Source organism: Saccoglossus kowalevskii, chromosome 12 (genome assembly GCF_978046115.1).
Source record: "Saccoglossus kowalevskii chromosome 12, keSacKowa6.1, whole genome shotgun sequence".
NCBI lineage: Eukaryota > Metazoa > Hemichordata > Enteropneusta > Harrimaniidae > Saccoglossus > Saccoglossus kowalevskii.
In genome coordinates, this window is record NC_140652.1 from 13,278,444 (window position 1) to 13,296,957 (window position 18,514).

An 18,514-nucleotide genomic window follows, 5' to 3' on the forward strand; every position below is an offset into this window, starting at 1 on the left:
TCAAACAACCCATGGAACATTTTATTGCTTCATCCTTACGGTAATTTAATAGTTATACATGAAGAACATTGTTCATCGTGTAGTAATTTATTAGAAACAGTTCCAGTCGTTACACACATGTAATAGTGGGCTGCGATTCTGCCAAACAAAATTCTTGGTTATTTATTTATTTATTTATTTATTTATTTATTTATTTATTTATTTATTTATTTATTTATTTATTTATTTATTTATTTATTTATTTATTTATTTATTTATTTATTTATTTATTTATTTATTTATTTATTTATTTATTTATTTATTTATTTATTTATTTATTTATTTATTTATTTATTTATTTATTTATTTATTTATAGAAGTTAGCTAAAATGCAAATTCAATTCTTTATTTCACATACAGATATATAGTATATGTAGTTTATATTGTTTGAATATCAACAATTCTCTACACTTGCACACACTGCCGCCTCTAGGTATACATCTCCCTGATAATGCATACCCAGAGCGTAGACTGGGTGAACATTGGAATACATTATAGAGGCACTACCTGGTGATTATTGCGATTAATTATTCACATATGCGCCGAAGAAACATGTCCCTCTAAGCCACATTGGAGTAGCCATATTTAGGTTATAGATAGCGAATTAATTTTAAATGCTGGTATTCGCCATTCCCGATTTGAGGTGGTTGATTCACAGCAAAAGGCCGTGAGTATGTGTGTTTTCATCTCTAGTTTTGTAAAATGCAACTGTTTAATTATCTGTCTTACCAACACAATAATGTCGATGCCATATTTTTATGTGTAAAACATAGTTAATATAGCCAGCAACTAAATGGTCATGCAGTATCAATCATCAAACAAAACCACTGAACGACATACAGCTGACATTTTGATTTACATATTGTTTATCCGCTACTGAGCAGAAATAAACGTTAAATTGCGATTAGATACCGGTCACTGGTAGCATAGTGGTTCTACCTTACGCTGAACACCAAAAAGAGTTGACTCTACCTTGGGTGAGTGTGCCACAGATTACAGACTACTGGCGAGATATATTCACTAACGAATACGAACCTTGGTCCACAGGTGCTTGTGATCGACCGAGCTTGGTTGATGCCTAGATATCACATTCACTTGCCATTTGATAGAGAAATGGCCCTGCCATGTAGTCCCAAACATGGATATAGCTTCTTCCAATATATAAAATTGTCGCCTGACACACACTAAAACATTAGCGTGTCGGTCAGTTGACAAAATGACGATACAATGGTATAATTTTGCCTTACTTTACTTTGGTGTATATATGTTGAAAAAAATTACCATAAACGCATATTGTACAGCCTAATTTGACAACAAGCAGTTGCATATTTTTTGTTAAGCACGTGGTTCGGTGGCCATCTTAAATTTTGTTATCAAGAGGAATTTACCATTTACTCATGATCTATTTGCTCATACGTTATGGTTTTTGATATCATCTACTCTATCCCATGGTTTTCCCATTTCAAATTGAAGTTGCATATTTTCGATCTGAATTTTATTTTTATATTCATTTGCACAATACTTATTAAAGCAAAATTTCTAGAATAAGCATTTTGCTTGCCATTAAACTCTGAGTCACTTTTTTCGTCCAAAAACCTAGTTGTTCTTCAGTGAGTTTTGAGTATTTTTGACATTTTTGTTCATATTGTGCAATCTTAAAATGCATTATGAGAAACGGGGAGTCCCTGTATGTATGCGACTTCATTTATTTGCATATTTCTATTATTTCAAGCACTGTTTCTGATGGAGATATCCAACTAATGCTGTGAATATTGCACCAGACAGGAGATATGACTAACATATCATATGACCATATATGGTCACATGTGCTCATTAATATACATAACTGTATTATCTTAGGCATTGTTTCAAATACTGACATGCATAATGACTATGACTAACATTCCAGATACATGGCTGTGTGACCTCATTAAAATGCACAACAACAACACCTTATTATACACATTGAAAAAGGAATACGACTAACAATATCAGACTACAATACAGTCACGTGACCTCATTGTGCAGATACACAAGTGCAAAACACATTGAAAAAGAAACGACTAACATATACTGTAAAGAAAATAATATTTCACTGGGTTTTAATTTTGATTATTTCGCTGACTGGAAAATGCGCTAAAATAAAACCCAGTAAATAAATAATGTAGAACACATTATTTGAATGATGAAATCGTGAATTTAAAATCCACTGAATATGCCTGAAATGCTATATCAGTGAAATTTAAACTTGTAAATTTATCTCCACAATTGAAAAAAACACACATTATCGAGCCATTCTTTGGTGATTATTTTGATTAACCTTCACAACATTATAAGCCTTATTGTAGCAGCCATATTTAGATATTAAATACACAGCGAATTAAATGCTGGTACTCGCCATTATCGATTTCAGGAAATGCGGTATGTACGATGTGTTTTCATTTCACTAAATTTGTAAAATGCAACTGTTTAATTAATTAATTAATCTATCAAAACAAAACTACCAACAGAATAATCATATTCTCACTAATAGTCTATACGTTTATCAACTTCTCATTTATTCTGAAAAAAAGACCAAATTGAGTCTTGAATATGGTTGATTACTAGATTTTATCAGGCAATGGTGAATATTTCATTGGAGTACAGATCCGGATCTCTCCTAAAATCTAATCGCTCGGATTTAAAATGAAGAACCAACTTCTTACTGATTGGCACCTGTCGTAGTGTCAAGATGTGTTTTTGTTGAGCTCCCAATTATCATTTACTAAAATTATCAGGTCTTTGCTCCCTGATTGTTGCAATAATTCTACATGGACTTAGTAGTGATATCACAAAAGTTGTGTCTTTCCCACCAGTATGAAAGTGAACGAAATGTTCATCTGATAAGTGCAATATGTCCTCTGTGTCATCATTTATGTATATATATATATATATCAGGATTCACACTTACAATAAACCTTGTCACATGACTTGAATTAATTTATTATACAGCAAATAAAATGATTCTAAGATGATCAAATTTCGAGACGGAAACATCTGAATACACAATACTATGGATTTCATTAAAAGTGAAATTAATGAAGTGGTTCAGAAATGCGTAGATGACATCTTTGCTTTGTAAACTGTAATTTTCCATTCTAGCTTGGATAGTTCTGAGCTTGCTTGACAGTGGGAGAATGTAGTTTTAATATTAATAGAAGAGAGCTACCAAACAAGCTAATAATTACCGACACTCTCAAAACTCATGTTCATGTTTGCCTGTGACACATATATGTATTCAGCTCTTGTATTCTCAGTTTCAACAAGGCTTCGGCAGGCTCTACAGGAAGTGAAGTTTTAAAGTATGAATATATATATATATATATATTTCTGTCCTGGAAAAACAAGGATCCAAACTCAGGCCTTACAAATCCACAGCAGCAGCACACATTGTTTTTTTTTCTTCTTTCTCTATTGTTACAATTGTTAAGTGAAACTGTATTTACTCTTTGGGCCAATGGCCTTTTGCTTTGCAATAAATACTACATAAGCAGCAGTACACATTGATTACAGACATGTTTATACTCATGTGTTGGAATCAGTGAACAGTGAAAGGAACTTTGGAGTTATTATTGAGAACAAATGAAAGTTATCTGAGCATGTCAGCAACATTGTTTGCAAATCAGACTATATTCTTGGTTATCCTAATTCCACTATTAGGTATATGAATACTGATATATATCTGCGTCTCTATAAGGCACTTTTTATAACAAATATGCTATGCTAAGCTGTCAGACAACAGTGTTACACTCTTGAATAATATATGTTATCAAGCCATACCAAGCCATATATAGATCGACTCCTTGTGACAAAGGAATATTATCAATGTACAAATTGTATTCGTGACATTTGCCAAAACTATTACTTTTGAATCCCATTGTTATATCAGTTACAGACTCAGCTACCTTGGTATAGGTTGTGAGAAAGTTATTATATGCGTATATTTCTCATTCAAATGATTTTATTCTATAAACTTTGTGACTTTTTTTCAGGAATTCTCAAAGAAAGTCTGGTAGATTATAACGCTGGGTCACATTGATAATTTAACGATAAGAAATGTCGGATGAAATTTATACGGTGAGATTGTTTTTATGAAAAATGTGCTATATTATTTTAATAATGTATTTTGGTATCTTTGCCTTATTTGATTTCATGCAGTGTGTTGCCGTTTATATGTTCAGATTTTTTTGGCCAAAGTTATTTGTGTTTCTACTGTTACTCGAAACAAAGTCATTGTGTTTTCATGGGACTACACATACATAAATTCTATTAAGTGTGCTTTGTAGTGACGAAACACTTCTTTGACGTCATTTAAAACGTCGATAGAGTTTTGATCTGTAGTTATTCATCAATGGAGATTATGTTTTGAGAGATTTTACTATATTCTGAACGACAAACCATATACGTCATTTTGACGTATTGCAGCTTTTAAAGGATAAATTTTAAATAACCTGTGATATTTTAACACGATGAAACATTAAGGCTTGGCCGTAAAATGAGTAGCCTTTGTTCAATTATAGTTACATGCACTCAAGTTCCGGTATACATGCATTGGAGAATATCACCCAAAAAATACTGCTATATTAGCTGGTAAAACAACCCAAAACCACACGACCAATACGTTATTTCTGTGGTATATTTGTTAACAGGAAGCTGTTGCTTTATTGCGATCACTAAGTTCTACTCTGTCGACTAAACCGCAAGGATGGTATGAGAACTCAAGTATACAAGAGTTCAGAGATTACCTGAACAGAGCTGACATCAAAGTGAGTTCAAGTATTTACAGTTACAAATTGTGTTGATCTGAACGAAAGTCCCTGAAAGTTGTATCCCTATTCAATAAAAAAAATATGAAATCATAAAATATTGAAGCACTGTGCTTAGTAACGATGTTGTGATGTTTAATCACCAAATCAAACTTGTTATTGTTGTAATTGCCCAGTGCCATTTTCATTAATGATTACAATAAACAAACTTGTAATATCGTCGTTATGGGTATCATCATTATCGTTTACTCTCGCGTACGCTTTGCGTCGTCCAATCGAGAACTCGGCGAGCGGATTACTCATTTTTGTAAAGTGGTATCTAAATCACTGAAAACTACTAATAATACTACACAGTGAGCTCAAAGTTGACCTGTTACATCACAAAGATACGGCCACATCGAGAGAGCTTATTCAATTTAATGAAGTACCGGTGCGCAGCGTACCACAGTGTTAGATGTTAGATAAAAGTACCGTGGCCCCACATTCACCGAGACCGCCCATCCCACAAACATACCAATTGCTCGATTATCCAATGTAAATTACCGGTTATGTTTGAAAGACGAAATTAAAATGTTTATGATATGTTAATTCCTAACGATTTCTCATATAAGCCGGGCAGTCAATATGCGAATTTGTATTCCTCGTGTAGAGGGATTGAGATGAAATGAATGCGTTTTGAGAATGCTGTAAAATTATGCAGATCTCAGGACCGATAGTAGCGGAAATGTTCACTTTAGGTGTTTACTATGAATTTTAACAATTTCAGTTTATTTAATTCCTTCTACTCAGAAGTATAATAATATGTAATATAATATTAAGACCAGGGGGGGAGTTGCATGACACGATTGGTTGAAATACTCGTCTCATTTGCATAAATTAATATTCATGAGCAATGAAAAACTCGTCTTTTCAGTAAAATTGTGCCAAAATGCTTTCCGATAGCATACATGTTAGTTCTAAATTGATTGATTCTATCGTTACGAGCTGAAAAAATAATCGGAAAAATGATGTAAAGGTAATTTTTGAGACACGTTTTCGATCAGACTCCAGCTAACTATTGAAAGAAAACACAGGTTTTCTCTTTACCATGATCATAGCAAGTTATGAAATTCATGGAAAATGCAGAGGCACGTTTATATTTCACTCTAGTACTATTGCTCAAAATTGCTCAAAATGTTTTCGGTGACTTTTATCAGTGACAAGTTACCTAATTAGTATGCATTTCGAGAAACCACAGTGTGTGTGCATGCGCAGTTTGAAATGGAACAGATTTGAACGCAATAAAATCACGCGTAGAACTCGGGCTCCAGCAAGAAATTGTGGCGTCAAACTGGTTGTCGGTTGAATTGTTTTGCAATAGACATAATTTTGGAGCCTATTTTTGCCTATGAAATGTTTCTAAGTTTTGTTGAGGATTATTCTGTAAAGAAATTGCTTAAATTATTTCATCTGTTCGTAAATGGGACGTTGTTGCTTTGACGGTGGGCTACGGACGACTGACGTCGAAACGTTCCATTCAGATCGGATGGCGCCCTCTCGTGCCAATCCCCCCTGATTAAGACTATAGTAACATAGATTTAATGGTGCAGTGAGCACATTATGACAATGTAGGCCATGGTGTGGGAAGGGAAATGTGCCTCAAAATAATTCAAAAAACAATATTCTAGGTTTCTCTTATCTGACATCTACTTGAACACTAGAGAGTGCTCGTCACTTAGATTGAGGTATATACAATAATGTAATCATAAATTAGTACCTTCCTACTTTTATGCCGTATTGATGAAACTCATGTTTGTGTACAAGAAGTATCAAGTCCAACGGAAGTGTTTCAAACAGGGAGTTTAAAATAATGGTTGTGAACAGTAAGACTGGGGACATTAATCAGCATTCAAAATATAACAGGTTCGAGTCAGAACGAGAACACGACTGAGGATTAAATACTTTAATAACTACACACAACAACGAGAACATCAATATGCAAATTAGACGAAAGGTGTCTGAATAATCTAACAATAAGTAGCTGACAAATCAGAGTATGGAGGATGCCAATTTTGGAATGAACCACTTTTTATTACAACTAAAATAGGTACAACAATGGTGTTACGTCACAGAACATATACAAATTCAAATCAATATTTCGCTTTCACAAAACCACCTAATAACTCTTGCCATGCTAGTTCCGATCAACAAATTTCTGAATTGCTCGTTGGAGTGTCACTCAGAATCTCTCATGTTCATCATAGTTTTCACCGTTCTGCAATACAATACAGCGCTCCGTGCGTTTTCGCCTGGTTTTGGTGTCTTGCTTCCGTCTGAGTTGTGATTTTTGCTATAGGCGTTCTATATTGTTGTTATTGTCACTACGTGAGTAACCTTTTGGTTTACTTTAACATATTTTGGTGCCTTTTGGAGTGTTCCTTGCCTCTGCCTTGGTAAGGTGGTCGGCGACCAAGATGGCTGCCGCTCACACACGACCACCTTCAATGCCAACAAGTCAGTTAACGAGAAATCATGCGATAAGGTGTGAAAATATTGATGGAATCCCAGTCGAAACCTATGTGGACGCAATTGCTGATATAATCGGGGCTACTAATATTGTGGCGGCCTCTCGCATGAACCGATCTGTCATTGTTTTTCTATCTAATGTCTCATAGGTTGACATGGTCTCTGCCGCTGGCATTGATGTTGGAGATTTGCATGTGTCAGTCGAACCTCTAGTCCGTCCCTCAACTAAAATTGTATTATCAAATGTACCCCCTTTTTTGCCAGATAAATGTATTACTGACGCCTTGGCCAGCTATGGGCGTGTTATGAGCGCGGTGCGAGCGATCCCACTCGGGTGTAAAAATCCAACACTGAAACACGTTAAGTCTTTTCGCCGCCAGGTTTATGTTCATTTAAAAGATCTAAATATTAATGGTTTATTGCCTATTACATTCCAAGGTCAAACATACAACATTTATGTTTCATCCGATGAACTGACTTGCTTTTCATGTAAGATGAAGGGGCACACACAAAAAACATGTCCTAACTCACAATCAATATATATGCAAATGACTCACAGTGAAAACAATTGTAATCAAAATAACTCAACAACAGATATGCAACAGGTAAAAGGTAACTTAAATACCACTGACACACTGACTGACGAAAACGATGACATAACCGATAAAAATGTTACAACACCAGCTGATACTGCTATACAAAATAATGTGACCCATCTAACAGAAAACATTGAAACTGATATGGCTACTGGCTCAACCAAGAACACGACAAAAAAGCGCACGCGTTTAAAATCGCCAGAGAACAGAGAAACACAAAGTGGTGACAACATAAATTTAAACAACGACCCTGTGATAATGGGAGGAGATTTTAACTTCACAACTGAACCTGAAATAGATCGAAATAAAGGTAGAGAACCTGACATGCGCACAGCCAGGCTGCTCAAATCTGTCATACATCGCCTCAAACTGTGTGATGCATGGCGTCAGCACCATGGTAACACGTTGAATTTTACTTGGGGTCGTGGTGGTACTCTGGTGCGTTTAGATAGAATTTACATCAGCAAGTGCTTGCGCAGTAAAATTAAAAATATCAATACCAGTAATGGTGCGCTAGCGTTTTCTGATCATTCTCTTGTCAGCATCATCATCGCTATAGACGGTGGTAAACATAAGAGTCCTGTGTGGTGTATGAACACCGGGATTTTGGGAGATGATGAATATGTAGCTGTTATCACTGAGTTTTGGGCGAAGTGGCAATCGCTCCGAAACAATCATGCGAATATCCAGGCGTGGTGGGACATCGGGAAAAACAAAATCAAATTATTAACACAGCAATATTGCACATTTAAAAAAGATAAACACAAAACAGAAAAACACGTTTTGGAAATGGAAATCCAAGCCATTGAACGCACTACTGCCCGCAATGCACCGCTTTCCAACACCTAGACCGAAAAGAAGGAACTTCTTGCACGCCTCGTTAAACATGAAAATACTGGTCTTACTACTCATGCGCGACATCAGTTTCTGAACGAAAGTGATGTGTGTCACGTCACTCCTTTTTCCAGATAGAGAAAAAGAATGGCAATAAAAAGGCGATTTTTCAGCTCAGGCGCCAAGATGACACGCTCACTGAAAATCAAACTGAAATTCGCAAACTCATACATGATTTTTACAATAACCTGTACACTCCCGATAACACCGACATCGAGGCTCAAAGAAACATTTTTGAAGGCCTACCAAAGCTTAATGAAACCGACCTTGACAAACCGATCACATTTGACGAAATGAGCACTACCGTCAAAATGCTTTCACATGGGCGTACACCTGGCATTGATGGGATACCAATCGAGTTTTACCAAACGTTTTGGCATATTATTGGGAGAGATCTGTGTGAAGTTTTTACTGCTGCCATCAACAAAAATGCGCTCCCTCTATCTTGTACTAGAGCAGTTGTTACTCTCCTTTCTAAACAAGGTGATGTCACCAACCTAAAACACTGGCGACCAGTGAGTCTGTTATGCAGTGATTATAAAATCTTCACGAAAACGCTTGCACTGCGACTGCGCGGGGTCATTGGCACCATTTGTAGTGTTCCCAACAGGCACATTCATGATAACATTAATCTCCTATGTGACAGCATTGACTATGCCAACGTTACTAACTCTCCTCTGGCCATTGTTGCCCTAGACCAAGAAAAGGCATTTGATAGAATAAACCATAGCTATCTCTTTAACACTCTTTATGCCTTTGATTTTGGTGACCGCTTCATTTCATATGTTCGCCTCATTTATGCACACGCCCAGTCTCTGATTCGCGTTAATTGCGCCCTCACTGCACCCATCACAGTGGCTAGGGGTATTCGACAAGGCTGTTCAATGTCCACTGCCTTCTACGTTATAGCCATTGAACCACTACTCCAGAAAATCAGAAATGATAAAAACATTGAAGGGTTAGTCATACCACACAGCAATAAACAGCATTGTAAGCTTACTGCTTATGCTGATGATGTTGAATTTTTCATAACCCGTAAATAGGACTTTAGTTCACTTGCTCACTGGTTACAAGTGTATGAGCGAGCATCAAACTCAAAAATAAATCTGCAAAAATCTGAAGGGCTATGGGCTGGTAGCTGGCGCAACAACACTGACACTCCTCTTAACATCAAATGGAACAGTGTGGGATTGAAAGTGTTGGGTGTTTATCTTGGGAACAGCCAAACATATACCGACCAGAACTGGGATGAACTTGTGTCAAAAGTGAATAATAAAATTAATTTCTGGAATCACTTCGTTCATAGCATGTCCTACAGAGGGCGCACACTTGTTATTAATAACCTGATTTCTTCACAGCTATTGTACCGTATTAACAGCCTCGCACCACCCATGGACGTAGTTCTGAAGGTGCAGAGATTGTTGCTTGAATTCTTTTGGCAAGGCCGACATTGAGTTTCTACCGAAACACTGTACCTCCCCTTGGAAAAAAGTGGGCAAAACGTCACGCACCTCCCAACGCGCATCAGCGCTATGCGTCTCGGTTACATTCAAAGATACCTGTACAGCAACCATAACCATCCTTGTTTTAAATTCACTGACTACTTTTTTAACCAAGTAAGTAATGAGTACTTTGCCAGTCAACTTCTATGTATCGATATTAATGCACCTCTACGTCATCTGCCATCCTTTTATTGTGAACTCCTTCAGTGTTGGAAGTCTGTTGATAAAATGCGTAATTTTAATGATAGTAACGTTATTGATATTCTCAATGAACCACTGTTTCACAATCCACTCATTCTACACCCCATAAGAAATGGACCGTTTGAACTTAGACACTTTGTGGATGCAGGAGTAACCAAAGTCAGGGACCTTGTCCAGGAAACAAAATATATTTGGTTGGGTGCTGCTGATCTGGCAGATAGAATTAAAATCCACTCCCATCGTATTCTTCAGCTCAGTATAATGGTTGTTCATGATTCCATCCCCACTAAATGGAAAGACACAATCAACACCTATTTCAAAAGTAAAAAAGAGTGCAACCATTCTCTTTCACACCTTAGCTTTCAACTCCACTTTTCTGATGACCTTAACTTACCACTTTATAAATTTGAAAGGGGTGCAATTTATAAATATCTGATTCAGGTTCTCTACGTCAGTCATCATCCACAAAAACTAGATACTGTTTGGCGTGACATACTGAGTCTACCTGAAAATGCCAAGCCCAATTTCCATGATTGTTATATAGCACCAGTTATTGGAAAATATGGGGACCTGCAGTGGCGTATCTCTCATGGTGCGTTTCCAACTGGGAGATTTCTGTTCAAAGCCTGTCTGAACAGTTCTGATAAGTGTCCTTTCTGTGATGAGGTCGATACTCTCCAACATATCTTTTTTGATTGCACGTCTAGTGACAACCTACTCTACCTCGCATCTCGTCTGGTTCAAGAAGACTTTCGGATTCCTGGTTGGTGGTTCATAATATTACCACCCCGTCGCTCAAAACAGTTTCATTCTAGCCAGGTACAAAGCATTTTTTGCTTCTTAGCGTGCATGGCTAAAGTTGCGATTCACTCCAGCCGTCGTAACAAGCGGCAAAACAAAGGGTCTAGTGACCCTCTCGAAATTTTCAAACAAAGTATTAGGTCAAGACTTAAAACGGAATATGAATATGAACCTATTGCCTAAGTTTAACAATACGTGGACAGTGGAGAATGCCCTGTGTCACATTCAGGATAATGAGCTCCGCATTAATCTATAACATGCTATTGTCTTGGCAAATACTTCAATTTACGTACTCACGTACAGAAATGCACAACCAAGTTTTAGAACACGCACAGGAGCCAAGAGTTTTGTCCTCTTGGTGGATTATCTGCAAACATACACGCGTTTTTCCTTTCTGCTTGTTTTGTGCTTTTATTGTTTTAGTTTTCCCTTGGAATTTGGGAGGATGAGGTTATCATGTGCCACAGCAGCCTCCATGTCACCCTTGGGCACCGTGAACGCGCGGGTGAATGCAGTGCTTTTCTGCGCTCCCCGAATTTTTTACAGGTTTGGCCTCACGACTTAGTCGGTTTTCAGTTGTATTGGACATGTCCTGGGTAAGACGTTAAAATTGCATCCGGTTGCGGAGTTTTTGTACTTGGGAGAATGAGGTTACCCCTTGCCACAACTACCTCCAGGTCACCCTTGGGCAAGGTGTAGTACCTGTCAGCCTTGGGTGCCAACTTCCCACATAATAAATTTGGTTGACGTCAGTAAGGGCATACGGCCATAAAAGCCTTGCACCAACTCAGCCTCACGTGTGAGGTATCACCTATTAAAGGCAACGTTTACGTTTATTTAAATATGTATATATGTGTCCTGGGCAAGATTTTAAACTACATCCGGTTGCAGAGTTTTTGTACTCGGGAGAATGAGGTTACCCTTTGCCGCAACTACCTCCAGGTCACCCTTGGGCAAGGTGTAGCACCTGTGAGCCTTGGGTGCCAACTTCCCACATAACAAGTTCGGTTGACGTCAGTAAGGGCATACGGTCGTAAAACTCCTGCACAAATAGATCCGCACAGGTGGACAATTTTTCATGTAAATATGTAGATATTAGTTTCAGTTGTACTTAGCATTTGGCAGGGGGGATCGTAACCTCTTGTGGTGAGAACCAGTGTGACTGGCCTGCCAACGGGGTGCTAAGGATTTTATTGGAAAAGTTATCAGTTCCATCCGTTAATGTAATTTCGTTTTCCATACCCGAAAATCAAAAATCACAATACAATACAATACAATACAATACAATACAATACAATACAATACAATACAATACAATACAATACAATACAATACAATACAATAAATTCCATTACATCTGACTCGTTGTTTTGTTACCAGATTGAAGATATTGATGGTTTGAAAATCATTCACATCAGTGGTACAAAAGGCAAAGGTTCTGTGGCTGCCTTCTGTGAAAGTATATTACGTGCAAATGGATATAAAACTGGATTCTACAGGTAACGAACAATTAAATTGCAGAATGATGCAATCACTAAGTCTATATTTCACACACGTATCATAAATATCAAAGACCTAATTATAATATTGTTTGTCGACAACAATATTATACCTCTTACTGATCTCGATTTCTGTATTACATATGCGCAATTGCAGTGTTTAGAAAAGGTTAAAAGCTTCAGACTCTGATGTTTTTTTCTTTCTTTTTTATTCGGTTGGATCAGTATCGGTTGATATTCAGTTTCAATGACCGTCAACTGAACACTGGATGTTCATTGTAGTCCTTATACGTTTTATTATAATTATTATCTATTGTGTGATTGTACACTTCTTAAAACATGTGTATCTGCCGCATTCAAGCTTAACAAAAGTCTTGTAAGATTATTTATGTTTCTTTTTTTTAGTTCGCCGCATTTGTGGGATATTCGTGAACGATTCCGTGTCAATAATATACCACTGACAAAGGCTGATTTTTGTAGATATTTCTATGATGTCTACAAGAAATTAGATTCTACAAAAGATGCATTTGGAGGACTTATGCCGTGTTTCAAGCGGTTCCCAGTATTAATGGCATTTCACGTATTCATACAGGAAAAAGTACTTTTTTTTCATAATCTAACTTTATTGTAAAATATGAATTTGTCTAGTATTTAAAATATGTTAGTTTGAGTTAACTTTGTCGTTTCACATTACCACGATGCTTTTGTTTGAAGCATTGTATAGCGTTGCATTCATATTGTTGTGGTCAATTTACATTTTTTTTTGGATAATATTGATATATGGTATTATATTACAATGAAGAAATTCCTATTAAATACATTTTGCTGTTTGTGATGTCAGCTTCAGACTCGGGCATCTTTACTGTGTGACTGTGTCCATTACATGCTACTTAGTGCCGTGATACATCTCTGGCAACAGTGGCGCAGTCATGTATCGTGGTCAAGTGTACGAGTCCCGTCTCCGTCTCCGTGTTGTGTTTCGTTGTTTGTAATATACCTGTAAAGAGTGAATTTAAATGAATTTGTCATTTTTTTTAAGGTTGACGTTTTCATTCTGGAAGTAAGCATTGGTGGGGAATATGACGCTACCAATGTTGTACGATATCCCACAGTGACTGGAACCACTTGTCTTGACTTCGATCATACAAACATGTTGGGAAAGACTCTCGATAAAATAGCATGGCATAAAGCCGGTATATTCAAGGTGAAAAACTAAGTTTTGCAAATCCAAGTTGACTTGGGAAACTGAACTAGCACTGAGTCATTTTTGTGTAATTATTTTATAATGGAAATATATGACGGGAGCAATACTTTCTGTGAAGTATTATTCTTTATATATTTGTTTGTGTTTTCACAATCTACTCTGTTTCTTCATCATTAAAAAAAGTATAGCAAAATAATATTTATTAAGAATAAATATTTATCCTCAGCCTGGTCGGCCAGCATTCACAGTCCCTCAACCAGAATGTGCCATGGACACCCTGGTATCTAGAGCCAATGAAAAACACGTAAGAACAAGTTTACAATTTCACTATATTGTTTGTTAGTCACAAAATAAAAACAGTTATTCCGGGACCAGTGTCTAAGAGGCTCTTTCAATACATAGTGTTTACTAATATCGTTACAAACGCGAGTGTCATGGTTTATTTGAGTCATCAATTTATTAACAGACACCGATTCAGCTTGTACCCAACTTGGATACCTATGATTGGCAGGGAAAACCAATAAAGCTTGGCATAGCAGGTGAACACCAGCATATGAATGCTTCCTTGGCAATACAGCTATGTGCCACGTGGATGGAAGAGAATAACGAAAGTAAGGCCTTTCATTTAGGTTCAGATTGAAATGAATTATTTGTAATATTTCTAAAAATATTACAATTTCGATCTGATTTATTTTAGTGCTAAAATACATCGAAGACGCATATTTCTGTACTTCAACAACTATATATATATATACAATTTGTCAGAGCCTTTTCAAACAAATATCTTTCAAACAATTGTTTTCTTTAATCTCACATATTGTCAATTTACATCATACGACACATGGGTACATATACGCACATAAACTCCAATATAATCTCACATTAATCAGGTGCAAAGATTGTTTCGTGTATAATGTCTGCAAACAATTTTCTATATCATATTTGTCATTAGGTATTGGTGATCAGAAAACTAATTTTGAAAGTATTTATAATGAGAACCTGAATGGCAGTATTCCGACAGCTCCAGCATTTACGTTACCTGACACATTTATACACGGTAAGCAATGATAATATGAGGTTATTACGAGGATACCTCAAAGTAATGCACGAAGACAGTACAGCTGAATTATCGACCGACGCGCAGCGTACAGTCTGAGTGCATACTTTGAAGTATCCTCGTAATAACCTTATTATTATACATCTTTCCCTTCCAACGATACACTATAGGAATGCCGAAATCCGAACTTCTTTGTGTGGAGTACGATGGCAGCCATTTTTGTTTTTATTATTAGGGGAAGTTTACGCGCGTAATCATTCCATATTTGGAATCGAATTTCCTAATATAGTAGGATGAAAATACCCTGTAAAATATCGCAAAATTACGGCACGCTGTAACTTATAGCGTTATGGTGACAGATGTATAATAATATAGTAGATTACTAGACTTGAATTCCTGCTAACGACTCGACTCAACTGTACATATCAAGTCATTTCTGTCAGAAATGAGTCGTGATTAAATTAACATTCTCATGCACAAATAACATAGGACTGTAGAAAATTAAACACCAAACTCAAAATAGAATATGTTTATTGCGGCTATTTAGTGTTATTTTATTTCTTGTTCAAGTGCAATAAAATGGTCAAAATATGTAACCTTGTGACAATAAACAAAGCTGCTGCTCGATTGTCAAGGATATTTTTCCTTTTTTTTCAATAAAATTAAATTGTTAGTCTTTCTACTGTCAACGAATGTTCTGCTTTGACATTACAGGACTACAAAACTGTTACTGGCCCGGACGTACGCAGACTATAAAACGTGAGAATGTTACGTACTATTTGGACTCAGCTCATACAAAAAAGAGCATTGTGGCTTGTGTCAAATGGTTTAAAGGAGAATCAGCGAAGGAAGAACAATTGCTGGGGTATGTATACAGTAGTTAGCAAATTGTCAATAACAGTTACTTCAACTATTTAAGCATCAACTGAATTTAAAGATGAACTAATTAACAATCAACTTGACATTGACCATTTTGATAGCTGACAACTCGACAATTATAACAATTACATTATGGCCATTTTGTACCTCTGAGAATGAATGAATTGCCAAAAAATAGTTTGACAAATGTCCATTATATGGAATTTCTCATCTTAGTTGCTCATCGTCATTGACTGTTTGGAATATATACAACATTTTCAAACTGTCCCTCGTCACCAACCCTGAAATGATTTATTACAGGCGACATTGTGTGAGAGTGCTTATATTCAATATTTCCAAGGGCCGTGATCCAATAGCATTCATGGGAGATATAAAGCGTTGCAACTTTTTAGCTGCTGCCTTCTGTCCCGATATTACACTACCAAGTAAGTGTTTACTAATGCTTACTGCAGCAAGAACTTACAGTATGTTACTACCAATAGAAACACATTTTGATTGATATATTGCATGTGAAATAGTGAATGTCCTGAATTCAAATCCAACTTAATGATTCACACTGAACAGTAGGATCGATTTATCATACACTCAAATGAGGAACTACATGAAACTAACTTGTTGGCATTCAGTTTCTAAATAAATGTAATGCTCGCTCATGGCTTGGCCTCAGTCATTCAGGTACTAGATGGTAGTTCACATTTGTGTGGATTTCTAAATAACTGCGACCAAATTCATTTTTGAATTCTACTAGTTAGTCCACCATTATGTTTCCATCATCGCTTAAATAAACTGTGTAAACGAACGTGATTCGAATGTGATGCAATGTTTGATCCAATGTTGAATAGTGTTCAATTTAAGTATTAATGTCCAAACCAACATCTTGTAGTATGTACTGATAGTTAAGGTATATACTAATATTCCTGCGAGCAAACCACGTCAAACACGGTGATACCTAGACCCAGAAGTATACAACTATCACTGGTATTTTGAAAAGAGTGAATATGTCTTGTTCCACATATGTCAGCCGCCTTATTATGTCAGATGTTTTTAATGAAATAAACGAGATCTCAGTAATACTGGCTGCTTTTGCTAAAATCAGAATGTTTCAAAATATTTATAAAATATCGTCATTATAGTATATACACAATTTCAGCACAGACAAAAAGCAGTTGTTGAAAACAAATATAACATCATCTGTCATAATCAAAATTAGTATTTTGAGGTAGTTAAAATCCGTTTATGTTAATCACTTTTTGTATGTTAAGTTGACTATGTTGAAACGTGTGTATCCGGTTTTACGAGGACAAACTTTCGTTTTAGCATCATTTTTTTCGCGGAATTAATAATCGTATTTATTCTCAAGTATAACCAGTTTCACATAACATTTCACGACAATTGACACGTATCACCTGCAATTTTTATATTGAATAAACTGTCGTCGTTTCATTTAAATGTATTGCGATATATGACTTTGCATAATGTGAGGTTATTCAAACAAGACGCTAGTTTACCGGGACAGAGCGAGGCTTATAATAATGACTGATAATGTCATGTGAATCCCATGCCATTGTTTATTATTTTTGTTAAGGTTGCTGCAGTGACATGATTTGTTGTTCTTTTCATGCAACATTGCCTACTATTTACTAAGAACACATCAGCATCATGTTGAGTGAACGATATATTTTATAACTTTAAATTCTAGAAGAGAACGTCTTGACAAAACGTATAGAAGAAGTGTATCCAGTAGTTAGACGAAACAGAGACACTTGGCTATTGGAAGAAGAAGCCGAATTTTCTTCTGATGCATTTCCTCGGAAAACCACATCTGCAATGTTCACATGTGCTTTGCATGCTGTACAATGGGCATCATGCGGAAAGGATTCTCATATTGCACCTCCGAGAGTCGACGACCCAACACCACCGCAAGGTGTCGCAGAAGCAGAGCACATACAGATTCTGGTCACCGGCAACCCACATTTAGTTGCTTGTGTTATGAAGATTTTAGATTCAGATATTTTGACTAAGAGCAGTGATAAATAAGTGTTGAGTATTTAACGGTAATACACTCTAGATACAAGAAACTATTTTCTCATAATATGACTTATGTTCGTGTCTCATTTGTGGTATTTTTTTGTTATTCTAATATTGTTAAAATGTAATAACTCGAAACGTCAAACAATATTAGCACATGTGGGTATCATCAATAATCGAAAACAGTTCGAAGTTTTTGATGGCCACATGTACATTATATTGATTTATTTGTTCATGTTCGTTCGTAATGCTGTAATAGAAATCAAAGAATAGAATGAATAGGTATACCGTAATTCCTGCAACCATGACAATTTTTAAAGTGTGTAGAACAATAATATTAGCTAAAAGTAGGGACAATTGCTATGTACAATACTATATTCATAATACATTTCACCACATTATCCCACCACGTAAACCTTAGATTGTATATAGCAACTCGACCCAAGTAACGCACAATACCTTGATGAGCAGAACATGTTACAGTTGCTCGAGCTGTTCACAAAT

General features: G+C 36.3%; 1 protein-coding gene across 2 annotated transcripts; it reads left to right on the forward strand.

The window, feature by feature from the left end:
* Nucleotides 1-632: 632 nt before the first annotated feature.
* On the forward strand, nucleotides 633-18,159 carry LOC100377988 (folylpolyglutamate synthase, mitochondrial-like). 2 transcript variants are annotated; one of them, XM_085506141.1, is made up of 12 exons: nucleotides 633-706; nucleotides 4,071-4,155; nucleotides 4,728-4,844; nucleotides 12,724-12,842; nucleotides 13,248-13,440; nucleotides 13,882-14,046; nucleotides 14,273-14,350; nucleotides 14,513-14,657; nucleotides 14,999-15,103; nucleotides 15,818-15,968; nucleotides 16,283-16,407; nucleotides 17,682-18,159. In XM_085506141.1, exons 2-12 carry the CDS (start codon nucleotides 4,135-4,137, stop codon nucleotides 18,017-18,019), a joined length of 1,557 nt encoding a protein of 518 aa, XP_085362267.1. In that variant the 5' UTR covers nucleotides 633-706; nucleotides 4,071-4,134; the 3' UTR covers nucleotides 18,020-18,159. The 2 variants fall into 2 exon arrangements, with proteins under 2 accessions (XP_085362267.1, XP_085362268.1); XM_085506142.1 differs by having other exon boundaries at nucleotides 685-710.
* Nucleotides 18,160-18,514: the final 355 nt, after the last annotated feature.